The sequence below is a fragment of the Thunnus thynnus genome, chromosome 15 (genome assembly GCF_963924715.1).
Source record: "Thunnus thynnus chromosome 15, fThuThy2.1, whole genome shotgun sequence".
NCBI lineage: Eukaryota > Metazoa > Chordata > Actinopteri > Scombriformes > Scombridae > Thunnus > Thunnus thynnus.
Window position 1 is genome coordinate 18,735,749 of NC_089531.1, and position 23,732 is coordinate 18,759,480.

Genomic DNA, 23,732 nt, shown 5'->3' on the forward strand with positions numbered 1-23,732 from the left:
TGATTTAAAAAAAAGTAATGTACATGTAGGAATTTGTTTATGGTATAGGTATATGAACCAAATAGGCTGATGGCACAAAGCCTATAAGCTATTATGAAATATTTCGGTATGCTTATCCTATGCTTTTATCCTGATATTATTGACCAGGATAAGTGGGCTTTCAAAAGACAGACATATCCTCTTACAGTAAACAGGCTATGTTGTCTCATGAATCTGTAATGAGGCACCGGGCAGGTCCAGCATAGGAATAAAACTGTAATACCATGTAGTAATTGGACGCATCTCAAAAGGACTAGAATATGTGAACTGATCTATAAAATATTTGTTATCAATCCAAAGAGTGCAACAGCTCCATTAAAAATCTTAAATGCTTAAATACATTTATTCGGTTTTGAGCACAATTGCAGTCAGTGGAAATTCAGCCCAGTTAAAATCAATCGAATCAATCAAACTTGTTGTGGATAGCACCTTTCATAGTGCAGGTCAAAGTGCGTTACAAATGATTGACAAGATGATAATAAAACAGAAAAAATAAAAAGTAGACTAAAGCAGTTGGAGACTAAAGCACACGAAAAGTAGAAACTATAAATGAAACAATCAAACCAATAAAATAAGACAATAACTTAGAAACAGACCAATAGGCCTACATCAGCACCTTTATGATGTACAGTATTACCTTCTGAAAGGTGTAATTTGATGATTTCAAAATGTTCTGTTTATTTCAGTATCTCAATTGCTTCATTTGCAATGCTTTGAAACGTTTTAAATTCATCTGAACCAGTGAATCTGGTGGGAACAGACTTTAAATGAACTGCCAAGTGGTCTCAGGTGTGCGGTCATCGCTTATTATAAAACCGCTGAGGCGCATCTCAGCCAATCAAAGCTGAGAACCGGAAAATCCATTTTTATAAGCGTCAGTTCAGTGTATGAACCACGAGATGGCGCTGATAGACTGTGCTCCGAGGCCGCTGGTCCCTGGGTACGGTGCGCTCTGTGCGGCCCCCGATGGAGCCAGCGGATTACAAACTCCAGTTAAGTGGCGCACCGTCCTCCTCCTCCCCATCTTTCACCGAGTAAACCCAGGCGCACGGAGCGCATCCTCACCGTGCATCCTCGCCCTGTGGAGGGGAATCAGCTCGTCTGTCAGCGCCAAACCGGTCGAGCTCTGCAGGTTAGAGGATTGAGAAAACATATAGAGAGTGAGGAGAAGGAGATGGGTCCGGAGGCGGTGAGGCATCCGTGATTGTCAAGTAAACGGCGGTGAAGTTCTTCGGCTCCGCTCGGATCTTTTCTCCAGGTCGTTGAGGTGAGTTTTTCTCTGCAGGAGATAGGAACAGCCCGGATAGTGCATGTCTTACTTGGTGCAAGAAAGGTATATAGACTATTCCAAATATTTGACCTGGACATTGATCTGTAATGTCTTGTTAGTGATTGACATGTAGGATGGCTTTAGATGTTGCAGCTTGATATAGCAGTAAGAGAAGTCCAGCTTAATCTTTACTGTTGTCACAGCTTGTGTGACTTTACGGGTGGCATTATCATTCTGTAGAATAAAACATTCCAGAAAACTATATATTTTTTTTTATTATCAGGCATTGAAGCGTTACTTTAAAGATCACAGGGGCTTGAGTGATTTTTCTCTTTGAGAAAATACTGGGAAACAAATTCTTCGAAAACCTTTGCTTTAACTATATTCTGCTGTAGTGCTCTAAGACTAGATAAGCCCTGTGAGATCCGCTTCACTCTCCTTCCCCTCTGCTTCATTCACTCTCACTCGCCTCTGCCTTTCTCCAGTTCTTTCTCTCACTCCATCCCTCTAATCCCCCCTCTCACAACCTCTGCCTCCCTCACTCTGACTGGTTCTCTCTCTCTCTCTCTCTCTCTCTCTCTCTCTGTCAGCTCTAATAACACTGTGAGTTCGCAACACCAGACCGCTTCACTTCTGATACTCCTCTCTGTCTGTTTTCAGACCCAGCTGCCTTTTATGTGTCCACACTTTCAGCGGAGCATATTGCCATCACCTGTCATGATTAATATTCCGTATAGAGTTGCATAATACGCCACATGCCTCTTATGCTGGCTTTTTCTGCCTTTGCTGTGGCGGGATGCTCCTCTGTGTCTGATAATCAATATGTGACTGAATGATGGAGAATTACAGTGTACTTGAGTGTCGTGGACCTTTCTGTGACTGAATCATTAATGTCACATTTGTCACAGTCACTCTACACACTTGTGCACATGTGAAGGTGAAAGGACACACACACACACACACACACACACACACACACACACATGCACACGCACAGTCAAGGGTCATGGCAATCGGGCACTCAGCAGTGATTGATTGTCACAGTGTGGAGACTAAAAGCTGACAGTGAGGAGCCTTGGAATGATTTTAAGACATCTTAACATTGCCCGGCAATCAATTATTGCCGTTCTGGTTTTTGTCTGGGTATTATTTTGATTTACATGCCAGTTTCAGACCACACAAGCCACTTTGTTACAAAGCATTCAGCCTCGCATTCTGCAATTTGCACTCCTCTGTTTGTGATGGTAGCTTCTATCAACTGTAATACAGTGAAACGTAAAATGTTTGCTGCAGACTCTCAACAAATGTTTAAAATGTGGCCTGTGATGCCATAAGTTAATATATTCATGAGGTAAGAACTTAGTCAAAGTGGGAACCCTAACACAAATCTCCTTCTCCATTGCATTTGATTGGTACAGTAAACATCAAATAAACCAGTATCCAGCTTTAGAAAAACAACAGGTTGGGGCTTTTTCCCACAAGAAGCTATTGCAAGATCCTGTTACGAAGTGTGATACGAAAATTAATTGTCACCTCTGGAAATGTGCAGCACATGTGACAGCTTATCCTTTGCTGTACTGTGATGGCAGATTCTGCACACAGCTCTTAAACAGTAGCTCACGCTGTAGAAATCTTCCAAATCCCCCGTCACTATCAGTGTCATCTGCCATCAACCGGAACAGACAGGCATCTGCTGCTTCCCGTACACCCTCACACACACGCACAAATGCACCACCTCAGACAGGACACATATGGAAACACAACTGACTACACGCCACCTACACACAGGTCTGTTGTATGTCACACACCTGCCCTGTGGCTCAGTCCACGTCCATTGGTCTGTATACAGTCCATTCAGTGTGCTTAGCTAAAAATAATCACCAGGAGCCAACACACACATGGAACATGAATTATGGAAGACAGAGAGAAAGAGAGAGAGAGAGAGTGAGAGACATTCAGGTCAGAGTCAGACCCAGTTCCAAGAGCTTCACTCCCTAAGGATGATACTAGTAGACCGCTGCATTAATATTCAGTTTGTACAATCCAGCACATCAGACCTGTGGTTATCCTTTAGTTTGGACTACTGGAATTGAGGCTACCCAAGGTTTCAACCCAGTGCTCCATATGCATCATGGGCTTAGAAAATGGATCCATGCATTTTGAGATTAATTATACAGGCGATGCAGTGCTTTGAATGTAATAGTAACAAATTTATAGATGAGTTTAATTAAGTGTCAGCTGCTTGAGAAATTGTTGCCTTTAACCAAATAACACATGTTAGAGGGAAGATATCAATATTACTGATGATGCTACAATGCCCCTTTAAGCCCAACACTCTAATAGGAATAGGGATAGGGGATTAGGAATATAGTAAAATGAGAAGAAACATTAAATGTGCAATAAATGACAGTGAGCCTCACTGGATTTTGGCAAACAGTTATTTGCTATGTAAAGATATAGTGGAGAAATGGCGACCTGAGCAGTGAATGAAGTCACACCCACTCTGTTCTTTGTTTTGGTAGCTGCATTGGCCGCACGTGCATGTTAGTGTTTGTGAGCTTGCATGTTAGAACACGTGAGTCCCTCCGTGTTCTCCTCGTCTGTTTCCAAGATGGCAGCCGCGACACAACCTTTCTCAACTTACAGCTAAACAGTACACTAAAATATAATTCTGAAAATATTTGAGGCGAGAAATAAGCAGTGCAGTAACAGACTCTTGATCCATATTTGATCAGCACTGCCTAGTTTGACAGTTTAATCTAAGTTTCATGAGCTGTCAGCTTTCTTTTTTTTTCTCCAATTGAGTAAATGACACGTGTTTCTTTTGGTCTGAGATGTTGGTGCTATAGTGCGACATCTAGTGGCTGAATGGCATGTATTGTAACTTTAAAATGCGAAACATTAAAAAGTATGTAGCATTTTTTTGCCCTACTCTTTTATAAAAATTCAGGGCTTGATAAAAACACCAAATATCTAAAATCAGAAAACAATGCATTGGCCTACTTTTACATTAGTAATTTCAAGAAATACATACATAAATACATTACATTGCCTCTGTGCCCTTCCTCTTGGCACCTACATCCTAGAGGACTCGATTTTAGCTTTATGGCTCTTACACACGTTGTTCTCTCCTGACTAGATCCTTACTTGTGTTGTATCAACTCTCAGATGTAGGTTGCTTTGGACAAAAGTGTTTGCTAAATTAATTGTAACATTGTAACATGTTAGGAGAACAAATAAAATAGCTTGTGACGACCCTCTCTGAACAGACTCTGAGTCCTCTACCTGCAGTAGCCTGGTGGGCGGAGTTGGGTCGTCAGGAGGATTCAGCTCACCTGGACTGCCCAGCTTCCATATAAGCTGGAGGCAGTCGGTCATTTGCCTCTCCCCTCTGGCTTCCACCATGTTGATTTTGGTTGTGTTTAGTTTCATTTATCTTCAAGTTATGTACAATAAATTTATTTTTAGTTATAACTCGTGTGGTCTCCCCTCCTTTGTCCAGCCTTGAGCCGGGCTGTGACATAGCTAGGAATAGCTTACTTGAGCTTTTATTGGTATGGTAAAATTTTTTAAGTAGGCTAACTAAAACACAGCAAAAAACTTCTTAGCTTAGTTCCAGCAAGCTAGCTGATATATTTCAGAGAAATTATATTTCATCCAGTTTAAAAAGGGCAATATATAATAAGAGCAATATGTCCCATTTTGACAGTAACAGGGTGTCCCATTTTAACAGGCAACTGGCAAAATGGGACACTATCAAAATTTACATTTTTTCAAATGGGTGAAAGGAGGATAGAATTGATTTATAGTAATTTTGATACACAATGACATCCCCTTACAAAATATATTGGAAGGAAACAGTGAGTATATGATGTCATATCCATGTGACCTTTTTCTTCCTTATCAGATGCCTTTTTAGCAATGCATAAGCATTGGTTTTAGGTTATTTTGTGTGAAAGATATTAATTGCAAAGCTTAACTGTCCCAGTTTGCCAGGTGTCCCAATAACAATAGGCTACTTACCCTACTCTCATATCTGTCTGTTAAATACAGCCAAGAGATGAAGCTACAGTCAGGAGATGGAGTAGAAAATAATCGAATAGAGTACAACTTAATTGCCCACAAAAGTGGAAAATTTGGCCCATCTGTTCAGTTTAGTTTAGCATGAAAAACTGGAAGCAGGGAGAAACAGCCTGGTTCTTTCCAAAGGTAATAAATCCGCCCATCAGCACCTCTAAAGCTCACTAATTAACACGTCGTCATTTTAACACTCAGGTTTTTATACAGATTAAACAAAATGAGATAATGTTAATTAGTGCCCTATAGAGGTTTTGGTTGGCAGATTTTTTTTTTTTTTATCTTTGGAAAGAGCCAAGCAAGCCGTTTACCACTGCTGGTATCAATCCTCTCATCTATCTCTTGTCAAAGCAAATAAGTGAATTTCCCAAAATGTCAAACTAGGTCCTGCACACCCACATAGGTGTTGTCAGCAACACCTTAGACCCATAGTCAGGTTGGAGGTGGGCGGAGCTATGCTGGGAATAGTATGAGGTCACAAAGGTCCATGCACTAATGAGAACGATAAAAGTGTAAGTCGCCCCGCCCCAAACCGGTGCAACAAAACTAAAAGGAGAGTGCGGAAGATGTAAGTCAAGCTGAGTCTGCATACGCCCACACAGTCCTGACAAGAGGTCTAATTAGAAAATAATTGAAAACACCTGTGTGGGTGGTTGATGGATGTGTAGGGCTTTAAGATTATCTCTTGTAACCCATTAAATATGATTGTCTTGTGTATGTAATATTGACCGTCATTATATACAAAAGTTCCCGCGTGATGCATTTTACCAACACATACAGTACCAATCAAAAGTTTGGACAAAGTTTTCCATTCAAGTGAATGAGAAAGTATGTCTGAACTTTTTACTGGTACTGTATCTTTGATGGAAATGAGCATGTTATATATTGTAATACTTGGATGAATTAACTAAATTTTAGATAGGGTTGGAATTCACTTTATCATGAGAAAACCTCTGTGTCACAGTGATTAGACGCTCGACGGTATTCTATTTAGGGACTATGAACACTATACACTCTGTGGAAACCTGAGGAGAAACACAGTGATTTGTTCCGATTACTCAGCAGAGCTCACTGTGTGTGTATGTGTGTTTTTGTATGTGCATGTTTCTGTTAATCTACATGTGTACACAAATTGTTTGCTTCTATATGTATGAATGCATACAATATTTATGTGTGTTTGTGTATGTACAGTATTTATGTGTGTGTGCGTGTTAGAGAGTTTGTGTGTAATTCGGGACCTTGTCTGATACTCAGTGGCTTCAGAGTCCTGACCTTGAACAGTTTGAGTGCTGTCTGCTTAGTCAGGGCCACTGCATCTGCTCAAGTCAAAGCAAACAACAGTTCAAATGAACTGCAGTGCATGAGACTTTTATCTATCTATCTATACATCTATCTATCTATCTATTTATACATCTATACATCTATCTGTACTAAACACTTTTATCTTTCACTCTCTTTTTCTCTCCATCTCTCTTTTCAGTGCGTGATTGTGTTTTCAGCATGAGTAACATCTATGAGTCTGCAGAGGCCACGCTGGGCTTCATCAGCTCTCCATGCCTGACCAAAGTGGAGCTGAGAGTGGCCTGCCGGGGAATCTCGGACCGCGACGCCCTCTCTAAACCCGACCCTTGTGTGGTGCTGAAGATGCAGTCACACGGCCAATGGTTTGAGGTACAGTAATGGGGTTGGATGAGGGGTGAGAGAGGGGAGTGGAGTGTGCAGGGTAAGTGGAGCTCATGTTCAGAAAGAAGGTCTCAAAGAGGATGAAAGCGCGGCCAAAGCGTTTAAAGTACTGAAGTTTTTGAAGATTTGTAAATTTGCTATGTGTTATAACACATCACTTTTATGGCCTATAAATTTGGGTTTTGAACCCTTGCACAACTGACAGTTTATCTTCCTATCCAACAAATGTCTCATTTAATGAATTTAAACACCATTTTAAAATTTGCCAATAGCCCTTTCTTGCCTCTGCAGTGTCTTTCAAAGGATTTTATTATAGCTATTCAACATTATTGTTATACCCTACACCATTTCTCCATGACCTTATGTGCCAGTCAGATTGGAAATTTAAATGTCTTCATCTGCTTTTCAGGGTCTGTTGCAGATGATTTCTGCAACATTTTGCCTGGATTCCTCTGCAGACAACACTTGAAAGTATTCTAGCACATTACCAAATTTTTGACTAAATTATTGTGCGTAATCAAGGATCTGTGATATCAAGCAGAGCTGTGATTGTATCACCTTCTCATACTAAATTGTCAATTGTGCTTGGCTCACATAAATTATGGATGCTAATATGGAAGGCAACAAAAAAAATCATACCTTTGTAGATTGGTGTACAGATTGTAATGTTCTATCTTGTGTCACCTTGAAATGGAAAATGAGATGGTATTGTCTCACTGCTCATCCTAGCTGTCTAAAACAAGTTGTCTGCCCCAATCAATTTGATACTGAAAGTAATGAAAGCGCTGCAACATTTTCGTGAAAATGTACTGGACAATTTTTTAGGGTTCATTGTACGCGATCAAAGGACTCTAATAGCTGGAGACAACAGCCTTGAAGAATAGATCGTTTAGTACCTTGTAAGAAATGAGAAAATGGCCATGATTTATGCTCTTAAGTGTTACACTTCCTGACATTTTATCTCCAAAACTCCACCTGGTCTTTCAGGCACTTCAAATGGAATCTCCTACTTTAAAAAACATCTTATTCTCATTGAAGCCTCACCGGTGGCAGAGATAAATCCAGAGGAATTTCAGAACAAAATGAATCTTCATCTGTTTCTCTTGCCCTTACCTCTGGGAAAGCTGAGTGCTCTGTCTTCATTTTAAATATGTAGATACACACACCCACGCATGCATGCACATCCTCACACATACAGCGCTGCAGTGACCCACTCAGATGCTCACACTCGTACAGGCATTCACCCACGTCACTCATTTACAAAGACTGTGGCAGGCGTGAACGCCACACTACACACACTCTTAGGCGCGCACACATATTATTTCCATAGTGGCTCAAGATCAAGTGCTCGGAAAGTGGCGCAGCATTATTCTGTCTTTGGAGACTCCACAAAAAGCTACTTTGTACAGGGTACTGGTGTGTGTGTGTGTGTGTGTGTGTGAAAGAGAGCGATGAGAGTTGGTATGTGTTATGATAAACCCCTTTGTGGGAATGTGGAAATGGACAAATGTTATCACTGGCCATCAGATTCAGAGTCTCTTAATTGGATAATTGTTTAGAGAGGGCCTTCAAACCACTGGTTGTGTGTGTGTGTGTGTGAGTGTGTGTGAACACTTTTTTTAATGAGATGCCAGCCTATTGAGGTAAGTGTCAGAAAAAGGCCAAATCTGTGTGTGTTTGTGTGTATGTCAAGTCTGCTGGTGTGCCATTCACTTTTATGTGAACATGTGCGTGTATGTGTGCGTTCCAAAGGGTTATCAACAATGAAAGCGACCCAGTCGTTCCTGCTAGTGGTGGATAGGTTTTGTTGGCAGCGCTGAGACCAACTTTTGTTTGTTTTGCTATTCCTTTCTGTCAGGCAGTTAGAGAGAAGAAAATGTGAGATCAATGTTACAGCTATAGTCCCTTCTCTGTGAAGTCAAACAGCGTGTGTGATAACACCATCAAGAAAAATCCATATTGCCAGTTCTCAAGTTGGTAAGTGTAAACAATGTGGTAATGGGTATTTGTGGTAGGCTAATTGCTACAGTGCTGAAAAGTCTGTTGTGGTTCACAATCAATGCGCAACATCAGTGTGTTGCATGTTGAATAAAATCCTAATATGTCAGTACACTTAAGAGGACCAGAAAAAATGCAATTTAAAGTCAAAGGGCAAACTTTTAAAATTGCATCGTTTTATGAAACAAATTTCATGTGGCCAGACCAGATCTACCCGTATGGAAAATGTAACAAAACAATCACAAAAAGCATTATATTTATACATGTATTTCTGTATAACACAAGAATAGGGTGTGGTTTTGTAGCTGTTGTGACCAATATGTATAAATGACCTTGCAGATGGGTATAAAGTAGTTAATTAACTGATTTTTAATTGGGCAATAAATAAACGATTAATAGAAGTGAATATGTCAACAGACGACCATTTGAAACAATTCATTAATTTGTTTTTAATCATGAAAAGAATAACAGATTCTACAGTTGAATATATTAATCAATTAGACGATACAGATTTAAAATTAAAATAAATATCTGAATTCACAAATACCCTCAGAGAGAGAGTAGTTAACTTCATTTACCCCCCTTCAACTTGCTCCTTTAGATGCCAAAAATTCACTGGCCATTGGGTTAACTTGGAGTTATGTGTCTGCATCCACGCACACCCGCCTCAGTGCATGTGTTGCATTCACGTGTGTGTTTGCAGGTGGACCGTACAGAGGTGATCCGCAGCAGTAGCGGCCCAGTATTCTCCAAGATCTTCCTGGTGGATTACTACTTTGAGGAGGTCCAAAGGCTTCGCTTAGAGCTTCATGATATCAGCTCTGGCAACAATGGCCTCCGTGACGCTGACTTCCTGGGGGCCATGGAGTGCACCTTAGGACAGGTCAGTGCATCTTCTAGCTCGTCAGTGCATTGCAGTTGTGTAAGTCAGTGTGAATTCATAACCTTTGTTGCATATTACATACTTTGGTATCAGTCAGGTTTGCAGTTCATATACCGTGCAAATCTGAACACATGTTAGACTGAGTTCACCATTAGAAGCAGATGTGTTTGTGTGTGTCTGATGTGAGCATGCTTGGACGAGTGAATGCATGGCAGGAGTGCAGTTATGGGTACACTTATGACCAGCAAATTGCATTTTACGTGCACATCACATACAGTAGGTGTTAAATTTACCTATGTAGAGCATGTGAGTCTGTGTGAGGCCGTGTGTGAATGTAGCCTGTATGCTTTGACTGGAATATATAATCCTCTGTAAAGTTCATTGAACTTATTGGGATATTAAACGTGTATTAGGTAATGTTCCCTAATTAGGGTGACAGAGCAATTTTAAGATTAGAAAGGCCAACGTTAGCGTGTATGGAATCCTAATGGGATCTTTTCACTTGAGCTAGTCAGCTATAGTCACTATCTGCATTTACACTGTGCTTTAGATGCCCTTGAGCCTGTAGTTAGAGCACTGAGGATGCTTTAAGCTGTGATTTCAAACCATTTATATGGTCAGTCAAGAAGAATAATTGTAATTGCAGTACTACTCATTAACAAACTAAGTGAGTTGATTTTAGGAAATACCAGCTTATGTTACAATGAATAGATGGAAACAGAGAGAAAGCAGAAAGGACAGAATTCCAAAACATACTGTTTGTTTGTTTCCACCAGACTTCTCATCGTCAGAGACGCTATCAGCAACATAAAGCTGGTGGATTTACGATTGTTGGTAGAACTGAGATAATTGACATGGAAGATTAGGATTTTGAAGGCGAGAGCTGGAGAGGTTTACTGAAATGGGATAACATACTGCCAACGTTTTGTCTGAGTGTTAACAACAGCATTCTGGATACAACAGGCTTTGTTCTGAAAAAGAAAGCATAATACCAGTGCAGTGTAAAAGCACCAGAAGCTTGTATGATGATTTTGGTAACTGATCGTAACTGATCTGCTAATTCAGTGAAATTGGTGGCAGATAAAAGTGAGTGCGTGTTAAGATTGTGTGAGTGTTATTTTTCGTACTGCAATTTGTTGCCTTAAAGAGTTAATTTTGGATCTTTTTTCCATGTACAGTAGCAAGCACCCCCTGGTTACTGATGTCATCACTAGGAAATATTGCCATGGAGCAGACTTGGCACAGAGGCATTATGTCAGTAATATCGTCATAAGCATGCACACAGCATGTGAGCAATTATATATATGACCTGCTGTTCATATTAACTTATATTCTTTTTTCCATGTTATATATTATAATTAAATATATTAAATCTTCCAAAACCAGTATTTTTATGGTAAAACCGAATACAAAAAATGGCTTCTTCACACTCTATTTAAATATATACAAGCTTTAGACCTTCTTCACGGAGTGTAATGTAGACATTCCAGTAATCAGCCCCCAATGCAAAACCCCTGTGTATCACTTTTGCTCTGCAGATATTAACACTGAATCAAATGACTCCCTGTAATCTGAAAGAGTTGCTGGTACCACTGATCCCACTGGGAATCAACACTCATTGTACTGTTTGTCAGTTGTGCGCTGGGATTTAACTAGGGATCTAACTGACCTCTCGGCGTAAAAGCATGAGCATAAGCAGCACACAAACCACATATATAGGTATTGAGAGAGGTGCCTCCGCTGTGCTGTTTTAAGGAGCAAAGCTCCAAGGTAACACCGAGGAGAAACACTGAAGTATGTGAGCTGATCATTTTTGAGTCTCTGTTTCTGTTTCGCTTGTCTCAGATTGTCTCACAGAGGAAACTGACCAAAGCTCTACTCAAACAGGGAAACACTACTGGAAAGTCCTCTATAACGGTATGACACTGTTTCCAAAGTCAGCCCCCCACCCCCACACACACACACCTGTACACAAATCACTGACAGACCACCTCTTGCACTCAGCCACTTTGAGGATAATTAATTTGATGATGTTGCCTGTTCAATCTGTTCTGTACCTCATTTCCATCTCATTTCCTCTCACCTCATTCTTCTACTTCTGTGTGCGTGTGTGTGTGTGTCTCTCTCTCTCTGTCTGTATCCCTCCTCTTCCTCTCGTCTCTCCCTACACCCCCAAAGGTGACAGCAGAGGAGTTGTCTGGTAATGACGATTATGTTGAACTCTCCTTCAGTGCTCGTAAGCTAGACGACAAGGTTTGTATGACTGTGTGCTGAAAATGCCTGTTTCTCCTTTAGATATGAATGGAATTAATATTTAGAGATATGAGTGTTTGTGTGTGTGTGCCGTCAGCCAGGTGTGGGTGCTGGTTGTGTGTGTGTGAAGAAGTATGTGGGTGGAGGGCTGTGGGATTTGGTAATGAAGCAACTCACTCACAATACACAGAAGTACAATCTGGCATTAAAGGAGGCCCGCTGAGATAGGTGGGCACCCCCTTCCCTCCCCAATATCCCCTCCTATCTCACCCAACCAACCACACACACACACACACACACAGATAACTATATTAATTTTCAAACTTCACATGCACACACACACACACACACACACACACATACACACATACACACACACACTCACACACACACACAGCCACGGATGACTAATCCAAACAAGTTGTGCCTTAGGGGGAAAATGGAAGAAAGCAGGGGAGGTGCGGATGAATTGGAGAGGACAGGAAAAGGATGGGTGGAAGAAACAAGGAAGAAAGGGAGACAAAAAGGGCTGAAATAATGATTCTGTTAGTGTATAAATGATTTATAGTGATCAAAGGGAGTTCTGAGGCATTGGTTTACAGGCATGTTTTCCTTCTGAAGGATTTCTTCAGCAAGTCAGACCCTTTCCTGGAGATTTTTAGAATAAATGATGATGGGACCGAGTCACTTGTACACAGAACTGAGGTAATTACATGCACATGCAAACACATATAGATGTAATTGACTATTTGAGGTGTGTGATTAATAATAACTGTGATGTTTGTGTATTGTGTGCGCGCAGACAGTCATGAACAACCTGAGCCCAGTTTGGAAGTCCTTCAAAGTTTCCTTGAACACGCTCTGCAGCGGAGACCATGAGAGGGAGCTAAAGGTGAGTGTGCAACTGTAACTTATTATAGCAGGGCATAATAAGGGCAACATCATTTTATTTAATCTCAAATATAATCTGCAGCTACCTCGGTGTGGTAAAACCTGAGACATAGCTCCCTTCACTGTTTCAATTCCCCAGTGAGAACAGCACCTGATTGGCCTGCAGGTGTTTCTTTGCAAGGTGTTTAACTTTTTCTGCAGCATACAAATGATGACATTTGTAAAACACAGGCACTGCCTAAGCGCCACATACCTGCAAGTTTATGACCAAACCGATCCATGACAGCAAATCGCAAAGCAGCTTCAGTCATATCCTTCCACTTCCTGCTGGTGTGGAGCTCCAAGTCATGAGTTGAGGTCAGGTCATGTGCTCTGTTTCCTGATGTCACCATGTTATTTAAAGAACTGGACGGGTGTGAAGGAGCTCAGTGGCCTTCCCTAAATTCTCGCCTTTACTTGCCAGAATAGATTTGTGTGTGTGTGTGTGTGTGTGTGTGTGTGTGTGTGTGTGCATAAGTGTGAAAATGGTGGCCGCATGTCAGCTCCGAACAGTTATTCTTCTCATGAATAAACATGAGGTTGTTCATTAAATATTCAGAGCTGTCTTAACTCTGCATGGCTCCTGACAGCAGGAGAAAGAGCTATCACACACTCAAAAACACATACACGCGCACACACATGCACGCTATCGGCTATGGTTACCAGGGTTACCTGTCTGAGGCATCAGAGCTATAGTGAGAAATGGCAGGGCAGAGATTTCTATTCAGACCAGTACTTCCTTTTCACCAGGCTCTTAAGTGACCAATGCATAAATGCATAACCCTCCTTTGCAGTGTCCGGCTGTCTCTCTCTTTGTATTTCTCCTTATCTGTTTCTCCACCTCTCTACTTTTCGCTCGATCCCTCCCTCGGTTTCCTCTCTCTCCGTCCAGCAGTTAGTATTCAGTGAATGGAACAGAGGTTCTTCATTTTTTCATTACTCTCCTGCCCAGCTCTCAGCAACTTGAAGTGGAAGTGAGGCTGCAAAAGTGAATGCTCGCTCCCGCACACACAAAAATGACATGATTTCAAAAACACAGACGCGCATAAAATCCCCAAATGATAACACACACAAAAAGGGCAAACACACTTCAGGCATATGCACTTGGTAGCTTAAGTGCGAGACAGGAAATAAGGGGATTACTGCCGGTCGTTGTTTTTAATCAAGCATTGTTGGATTGGTCTGATCGCTAGTTGTTGGGGTGACCTCAGGCAAGGTCACAAAGCTCTACAACAAAATGACTCATTCACAGCCATTAAACCTTTGTTGCATTTCTGTGCGTGTGTGTTAACGTGTGTCTCTATTGACTGACTTAACTGAATATTATTGATTGTGAAAACTCTGCGGGACAGCCCAGATATTGTTGCCTTTTGTAACCTTATGAAATGATAGGATTGTTATCCTTGGCCCACTGACCCTCGCATTTCACTGGTGATTGCAGCCATTTATCTTGTCTAGTAGCTCCTTTGAGAGAAACAAACCATTACACCCAAACACACAGACCTCCGCACACAGACATACAAACACACAAGAAGGTATGGCTATCTTAGTAAGGACATTCATTGACATGATGCATTCCCTAGCCCCTAAACCTAACCTTAACCATCACAGCCAAATGCCCAACCCCAGCCCTTACTCTAAACTGAACCTAAACCCAATCCTAAACTTGACCCTAAAACCAAGTCTGAACCCTGAAACAGCCTTTTGAAGTTGGGTCAGAAAGTGAGGACCAGCCAAAATGTCCTCACTTCCCAGGTCTAAAACTCAAATTGGTTTTTACAGTGATAGCCATACAAATACACACACACACACACACACACACACACACACACACACACACACACACACACACACATCTAGCCGTCTCTTAAGCTGCTGCGTCCCTCTCAGCATCCTCAGATTAATATTTCACCGCTCCATTGCCCCCCCACTAACACCTCTTTATCAATCATTCAGCATGGCATTTCCCTGCATGCCTGCGAGTGCGTGTGTGTGTGTGTGTGTGTGTGTGTATGTGTGTGCATTTAGGTGACAGTGTTGCAGCTGCGCTCTAACTGAATGAACGTGTGCGCTTGCCTGTGTGTCTCTTTGTGTCGGATCCAGTGCACGGTTTGGGACTGGGACTCTAATGGAAAACATGACTTTATTGGGGAGTTTCAGACCACCTTTAAGGAGATGAGGGCAGAGCAGGAGGGCAAGCAGGTGAGCAACTGCACAGACACAGTTCAAACCCACACCCAAATACAGTTCATACACCAACAGGCTGATGATTAGGTACATCAGTCCCAAAATGTGTGAATACAGAGACAATAATACATCAAATATACCAAAAATATTCAAAAACATGATACATAAAACATTGAAATATTGTACATGACAAAAAACACATTTCACTGGAAAATCTTAATACATATGCGTAATATTTTTCGGCTAACACACATTAACATGCTGTATGTGTATGTTATGGTCAAGAGTATGGATAGCTATCATCCAGGAGTTATACTGTAAATAAATCTAAATGTACAAAAACTGTATTTTTTATTCAGACCTCTTGCCCCCTCCTATTAATATTCTAACATACCTGATGTCAATGTATCTCACAGAGGGCACTGAATGTTTTTCCTCTCTGAATTGCCTGTGGGCTACATTGGTTCTGGGTACAAATACAGCCTCTGTGTATTTTTCCCACATATGCAAAACATTGTCCATCTAAACAAATGTGCGTTTCGGAGACAGTATAGAGGCGTTACCCTTTTTATCGATGCTGTTTTTCAATAGTTTTAAACCTACATGTGATGTTAACGTAACTACACTCCTTCCACACTCATGCCACACCCACCTGCTCCACATGAATTTGTGCGTTTTTGTCCAGATCCAATGGGAGTGCATCAACCCGAAATACCAGATGAAGAAGAAGAATTACAGAAACTCCGGTGTTGTCATTCTCAACCACTGTAAGGTGATGTAACACAGTATCAGTCTCATCCTCCTACAATTCCATTTATAATTATGTAAAACAGCACCAAAGTCAGCAAATCGTCATATTTGAGATCCTGAAACTAGTCAATGTTTGGCATTTTTGCTTGATATAACTATTAATTGATTATCAAAATGGAGTGGATTTTCTGCCGCATTCTTCAGATAATTGAGTAATGACCAAATTGTTTCCACACTGCTTTTGAGCATCACCACACATCCGCCTCATTCCTCTTTTATCACAACCAGTGCTAATTTATAACCTATTTTCCCTGACAGATCATCAAAATGTATTCCTTCCTGGATTACATAATGGGAGGCTGTCAAATTCAGTTCACAGTAAGTCCTCTCACACACGGTATAATCTCCATGATATTTACAGCAGCACATCATTTTCAGTCTGTGCCCACTCATGCTGTATACGCATATGTTTCTGTCCCAGGTGGCAATAGACTTCACAGCATCCAATGGGGATCCTAGAAACAGCTGCTCCCTCCACTACATCCACCCCTACCAGCCCAATGAGTACCTCAAAGCTCTGGTGGCTGTAGGGGAGATTTGCCAAGACTATGACAGGTAGACACCGCTCCATCAATCATCATTCACCTAATGCTGACATGCACACACACGCACAAAATTTTCCCTTTGAGAACAAGTATGTCTGCATACAGGGATTTTGAAGTGTTTATTATATAAACAGTTTCATAAATCTTAAAACTCTTGTCCATTCTTCATCCTTTCATCTGAACTCTCCATATTTTCCAGTGAGTCATGTCTTTCTCTCTCTTTCTCCAGTGATAAAATGTTCCCTGCGTTTGGTTTTGGAGCTCTGATACCGCCTGACTTCAAGGTAGGATATTCGGGATGTATGTGTACAGTAGCAAAGGGGGGTTGTGACTAGTTTAGATTCTACATCTCTTTCGGAAGCACAGCTTGCTTTTGATCGAGATGAAAGGAAAAATGCATCTGTAAACGTATAAATTGGACTGAACATGCTGAGTGTTGGCTTTGCAGTGGCAGTAACAAGGCCCTGTTTCTCTGTCCTGCATGAAGGTTTCACACGACTTTGCCGTCAACTTTGATGAGGACAATCCTGAATGTGCTGGTGAGCTACCACACAAACGCACACGCACTTCACTTACTTACACAGACTTCTTGACTCAGAAAAAAACGTTCACATGCGCAGTCATACATCACAGGACCAAAACAGTCCTACAGTTTCACCGTTGCACGCCTCTCATCTTTCCCTAGCTGTCAGTCCTATATTTCTCCCTCTATATCTGTCCCCACACTCTGGCTTTCTATCTCACATGCAAATATAAACAGGCACACACACACACTTACACACACACACACACGCAGACATACAGCATGAGATTTGTCACTATGCTGCAGGAAGTATTTCAGGCTCTAAGATACAGAGAAAAACAACACTAATCTGTATGTGTGAAATGGGCTTCTGAGCTCTTCTCCCCACATAGCTGCATTCCCGCCGTGAAGGTGTGTGTGTCATCTTGTGTTTGTGTGTGTGTGTGTGTGTGTGTGTGGACTGTAAGGGAATGCTTTCAGCGTTTCTGAAAAAAAGGCCCAGTGACCTTGGAGTGCAATCACATGTGTAGAACCTGCTTTATTTTGGCAAATGCTTTTGCAAGCACAAGAACTTTCGCTTGTCGAGGTTAGTGCAGCACATGAAGATGAATAAACAAGCAGAAGAAGAACCTGTATGTGTGTTGCAGGGATCCAAGGCGTGGTTGAGGCCTACCAGAATTGCCTCCCTAAGATCCAGCTGTACGGGCCCACCAACATCGCCCCAATCATCCAGAAAGTGGCCTCGTCTGCCTCCGAGGAGATGCACACCAAAGAGGCCATGGTGAGAGAGAGAATGAGAGAGATAAAAAATAAAAAAAGTCTGGACCATTTTGTGGCTGCTGGTGTTTGCACTTGCACAGAGATACACAAAAGAAAGACAAATGGCAATAGAATGGTGATGAAAAGTCAGAAAGTAAGAGATGAGAGGAGGTAGAAAATGGGATAAAGGAAAGCAAAAGGGTGAAAAAAAAAGTGATTGATATTAATTTAATTCCAGTCATAAATGTTGGAGCGCAAATTCCTCTCTGCCTTAATGCCTCCCACTTCTCTCGGGCTCTCTAGTGGATTAGAATGAGTTTTATTCAAATTAGCCCCTGACAAGAAGTCACTTTTAAAACATAAAATTCATCGAACATCTGTTTCCCCTCACCTCCCCACCTCTTCTTCTCTCCCGCCCACAAATTCCCCACCCCCTACAACCCCTCTCCCACCCCACCTTTAACCATCCCAACAGGAATATTTCATCCTGCTGATTCTGACAGACGGCGTCATCACCGACATGGCAGACACACGGGAGGCCATCGTGCATGCCTCCCACCTGCCCATGTCGGTCATCATTGTCGGTGTGGGCAACGCAGACTTCACAGACATGCAGATATTGGACGGGGACGACGGGATCCTGCGTTCACCCAAGGGCGAGCCCGTCCTCCGCGACATCGTCCAGTTTGTCCCCTTCAAGGACTTCAAGCATGTGGGTGGCAGTGGCGAGGAGGGGTGGAGGGCAAGGAATAGACGTCTGGAATTTCTGAGCAATTATAGAGTTTTGATAAATGCATTATAGTCAGAGAATGTGACTAATTCTCCGGAGAGGTCAGGCAATATCAAGACATTAGCCACTCTATAAGAACACAGCATATTTTTCACTAGATTCTGTTTTTGAGCTATTTTTGTACCTTGTGCGGCTCCACAGCCAGCATAACTATAGTGGATACCAGACTGTTTACTTCAGAGCTTTCTCAAGCTGAATAACAACATTAAAGGGCATAGGAAATGTTAGAAGTGTCTATGGAGGAGTATCTAGTCATGAAACACTTTTACAGAAAATTTACATCAGTACCACAAATATTTTTTTTTAAAATTTATAAGTAAGGCTAAATATTGCTTTTGAATTTTCACTACTGGTGCCAATACAATACCTGAGGTTCTCTACTAATTTCAAACAATGCTATTTTCACTTTTCTACAAGCTCCTTTTCTGTTCTTTAAGTCTAAATCAGCAAAATTATGATTCAGAGCAATGGTGGGGAAATTCGGCCCACCAGCAAAAATATTTGGCCCCATGACAAAAGCTGAGGTAATCACTTTTATTGTTCACATCAAAACATTTACACAAGTCTACTACAGATAAAAATGTTAATGTAAGGCTGTAAATCCCAATACCTATGATCTTGTAATCTCTAATAATAATCAGTGCCCCAAACTGCACCACTGTGCCTGCACCAGGTGTTTGAACAATGCACGGTGCTGAAATTAATTTGAATAAACTTAACTGATGAATAGCACAGATAAATGATATAATCCACTTCATTTAATTCAAAATTCAAAACACTTTATGAATTCAAACACAATTTTAGTTCTATGGTTTTAGCTTATTTGATTATAACAGCTGTTTCTCACAAATAACTCTGACATCTGCCACTGGATGTCATAAAACCAACCGATAAATCAATTTTATTATTAAAAGAAAATGAACAAACAAAATATATTGAAAACCTTTGTTTCCACTGTGCCTGCAAAACATTGCACCCAAATGAACCTACTGAAAAAAGCAGAATGTGGTTGAACATAACAATTGCTGATCCCTGATTTAGAAGACATTTGTGGAGATGTGTAATCAAAGTAAACAAGAATAAGAATCAGACTAATCAATTTTCAAACCCCTGCAGACTTTGGTATTTGATGTGTCGTACACATTTTTACCCAGCCTAATTAGCAGTTAAGGACACTGACTCTTTTGTACAGACTGTTCCACTTGGGTCAGACGGACCAGCAACGGCATTTTAAAAACTCCACTTCAATAGAGGCTGATCTGTATGTGTATGTATGGGTGGGCAGTTGGTTAGAATTTCTGTATTTGGGGGTTAACGAGTATGAGTGTGTGGGCGTAATATGCTTGGTGTGCTCGTCAAAACACATCAGCTTTCTCCCTGCGTGTTTGTTTGTGTGCCTGTTTGCGTATCTGGTGGCATTGATTTTGCCTGACTTTGACAGGGTCTGTTTGGCTTGGTCTGTTATGGTGAGTTTGGTCTGTGACAGGTTGAGAAATCAACCAATTATACCCCAGCTAAACAGAGAGAGGAAGGAAGGGGGAGAGGGGGCTCAACAAATGTAGGAAGGAAAAGCAACATACATCAGCAAAAGTATGTAGGGACAGAGAGACGGGCAGAGAGGAGGAGTGAAGACTAAATGTGGACGGAAGGGTGAGGAAGCAGAGGAGGGAGGTTGAGGGAGAGAGAGAGAGACAGCGCCTGTTGTTGGCGGTGTTGGAGGGGGGTCAACGGGAGACTGGAGCTAAAGACAAAAGGGAGTGAGGGAGTGTGTGACAGAGGTGGAGAGGTGATTTTCTGCTCTGTCGTTTCTTTTCAGAAGGGATTAGCAGGACTGAGCTGCTGTGTGACAGGCAGAGTGGAGGATAACAGGTAGATAGAAGCGGAAGAGAGAGAGTAGGAGGGAGGGTGGAAATCAGAGGGGGAGTGCACTTTGATGGTGCATTGTCTCTGGGAATTATGTGAGACGGAGTATGACAGACTCTCTGACTTTGAGGATTCAGAAGTGTGTGCTGGGCATTGGAGCAGCATGTGTGCTGGCCAGTGTATGTGTGTGTGTGTGTGTGTGTGTGTGTGTGTGTGTTCATGTGCATAGCAAGGAGGGATTTTTTCAATACTCAATGTAACTCCAGTTTTGAGTGTTTCTTTACATAATAGCTTAATGAGCTTAATTAATTATAAAACTAATTTACTGTCTCAGTATAATCATCATACCACGGCTGCTAGGTGACATTCTTGTATCTGAAAAATCCACTTTTTATAATCTATAAAAATATCTGCATTCTTGATCTTTAGCCTATACGTTTTTGAAAGGGTTTCTGCTTATTAGTTATTAGTTATTCATTGCATGAGTATAACAACAAAAAAGAAAACAAGAAAAATGTCCTATACAGACACATAAAAGTATAAAAATAACTTCTCTATTCCCTACCCTATCCCCTGCTTCAACAAACCAAAACCCATTTAGGATCATTGAAATCTGGAGGACATAATAAATCAAAATACAATAAAATAATAATAATAGCTTAGCTGTGGTAATTGGAAAATGGAAAATGGAAAAAACTTTGCTAGACAAGAATTGCTTCAGTTTTTGCATCTTTCTGTGACTAATAGCTGTCAAGAACATTCCAACACCTAATGCTGTCAAGAAAAGTGTTAAACCCTTCGGTTTCTGTAATTTCCAACATAAAAACTGTTAATTTTTGCAGCAGTAGCTCCTGATAGAGAACTACGTAATTTCCAAGATGCTTTTTTTTTTAGCACAGACCTTTTTCAACCCACCAAAATCAGACTTACATTTTTTCACATAATAGCAAAATTCGTAGATCAAACAACACATGGACTACTGTGCATTTTAAGTTAACTTATATGATTGGCATCATATACATTGAACATTTACTTTTTCATAAAGAGTTTGCTTGTCATTTTGTTGAGCACATATAGAAACCAGCCAAGGTGTCACAGGACATAAAGGTGGGAGAGGGGATGTTTTGGGGGTTGTCAGACGAGCTTGTCTGAACACATCAGTCTCACTGGTCTAGACCTAAGACAGCATCAGGCTCAACAGTGAATTCTAGCATCCAAGAATCACGCATAGCTGGTGATGTGTGTGTATTGGTGACCTCTGTATTCCTCTCTCTGTTTCTCTATTACCAGGCGTCCCCAGCTGCACTGGCTAAGAGTGTTTTGGCAGAAGTCCCTAACCAGGTGGTGGATTACTACAACGCTAAAGGCATCAAACCCAAGTGTATGTCGGACTATGAGTCCACAAGAACCTTTAGCCCCTGACAATGGACTACAATGCCCACATACACTCAAATACACACTCATATATCAAATACTGTACATTTACATACTGTATAATACATATATACATACTGTATAATACATATATACATGCAAAAGCACAAGCACACACCAACATGTACACACAACAGTCATATATACAGTAGTCTAGCTCAGAGATTTAGCTCGTTCTGGTGAAACAATTTGAACTACCCCATTGATGACTGTTGCATGTTTGGCCACAATGGCATCACCTGGGAAATTATTACTATCTACTGTATATCTGAAAGACGTTTATAGAAATAAGAGCAGTCTCCTGAACCAGCATGCAGACTCAGACTATAGCACACCCAAAGAAATGACACTTCTACCTTATTTAGATAACTAGCAAGTACGTAGGCCAAAAGATGTGTGAATAGGCCAGCCAAAACATGTGACTGCATAACCTAAAATGCTTAGAATTAGCATTGCAAATGGTATTGATGGGAATGGTAATGTCCCTGTTAGTGTACTGCATAAATGCATGCATAATTCAGCTCCTGCTAATATCCAATCTCCAAGTAGCTGCTTGCTAGTTATAAAATAAAGTATCTCTGTCATTTGAGTGACTTTCAGGGTTGTCTTGGGTGTTTTGGGTTCTTTTCTACAGATTTGTTTGAGATTTTGGAAATGAGTAACTAAATAATTGTAATAATTTCTTAATAACCTTCTTACATTGTAAAGACTTTTGGGAGGATAGCCAAGTGTGTGTGGTAGACACTCATCTGTGAGCTGAAAACTGTTTTTTTTTTCTGTATTCTGCATGTTGATTATAATAAAGACATTTTGGTTTTCTCACTTCGTGTGATCATCTGCTGCTGTTTGTATGTGTGTGTGTATGCTTGTATTAACTCCTGTTTGGTGACAAAAAGAGGTAAACCACTACATTTTGGGTTTAAGACTTGATTTTTGGTAAAGATTAAGGTTGGAATTGTGGTTAGGCATGTAGATATTATGGTTAGGTTAAGCCTTCAAGGAATATATGTATAACAATGTATGTCCTCCCAAGTGACAAAAACAACTTTGTGTGTTTGATTAGGCATGCAGTATGGAGGTATAATCTAGAAATAACAAACCGTGACCTTCTGTACACCACTGAATATGCAGTCTACATTCAGACATCCACTGAAATTATATCCTACATCATTGTCTCACCCTGCCTCATTGTTGAATGAACCAGCACTCCACAATACTTCAAACAGCCACACACACTTCCTTTAGATACACAGATAGCACCTTCATCTATAACATCTCTCTTTTACTCGTTCCCTCTCTGACTATTTCCCAAACAGACATTAAAATGCTAGAATAAATAATTTCACTAATCTCCATATAGTTAATTAGGATGCACCAAAGTTGTGCAGTCCTGAGAGTACACTCCATACGTGCCTCAGTCTCCGATAGTCAGATCAGTATTCTGCACATGAGCCAGCTGATATCTGTTCCCCAATGAGAAACTCTCTATATCAGAGGAGTTGCACAGAGACAGACTGAGAGGATCGTGTATAGAGACTGGACTGGAGAAGTCAAACTAAAAACCTTTAAAAGCACATAATCCTCTAAGGTACAAAGTTTGATATCATTAAATGGCACACTGATTCTTAGACAAGGTATGTTCTACTAATCCAGGCAACTGTCAAAAAGGAGTTTCAAATGTATAAGGC

At 41.0% G+C, this 23,732-nt stretch overlaps 1 protein-coding gene across 3 annotated transcripts; it reads left to right on the forward strand.

Moving 5' to 3' along the window:
* Positions 1–361: 361 nt before the first annotated feature.
* On the forward strand, positions 362–22,866 carry cpne4b (copine IVb). Of its 3 annotated transcripts, none has more exons than XM_067611147.1 (16): positions 362–1,306; positions 6,867–7,057; positions 9,771–9,950; positions 11,796–11,867; positions 12,129–12,203; positions 12,825–12,908; positions 13,006–13,095; positions 15,237–15,335; positions 16,006–16,092; positions 16,389–16,448; positions 16,552–16,685; positions 16,905–16,959; positions 17,163–17,214; positions 17,846–17,979; positions 18,433–18,669; positions 21,901–22,866. In XM_067611147.1, exons 2-16 carry the CDS (start codon positions 6,887–6,889, stop codon positions 22,030–22,032), a joined length of 1,662 nt encoding a protein of 553 aa, XP_067467248.1. In that variant the 5' UTR covers positions 362–1,306; positions 6,867–6,886; the 3' UTR covers positions 22,033–22,866. The 3 variants fall into 3 exon arrangements, with proteins under 3 accessions (XP_067467248.1, XP_067467249.1, XP_067467251.1); XM_067611148.1 differs by lacking the exon at positions 362–1,306 and adding an exon at positions 8,928–9,046 and having other exon boundaries at positions 6,968–7,057; XM_067611150.1 differs by lacking the exon at positions 362–1,306 and adding an exon at positions 8,932–9,046 and having other exon boundaries at positions 6,969–7,057.
* The last annotated feature ends 866 nt before the right edge of the window (positions 22,867–23,732 follow it).

Excerpts from the sequence above, each read along its gene's own strand:
- cpne4b (XM_067611147.1), top strand. The coding sequence starts at position 6,887 with ATGAGTAACATCTATGAGTCTGCAGAGGCCACGCTGGGCTTCATCAGC. Across the intron at positions 16,093-16,388 it reads TCATTCTCAACCACTGTAAG|ATCATCAAAATGTATTCCTT; the intron begins GTGATGTAACAC and ends TTTCCCTGACAG. Across the intron at positions 16,686-16,904 it reads ATTTGCCAAGACTATGACAG|TGATAAAATGTTCCCTGCGT; the intron begins GTAGACACCGCT and ends CTCTTTCTCCAG.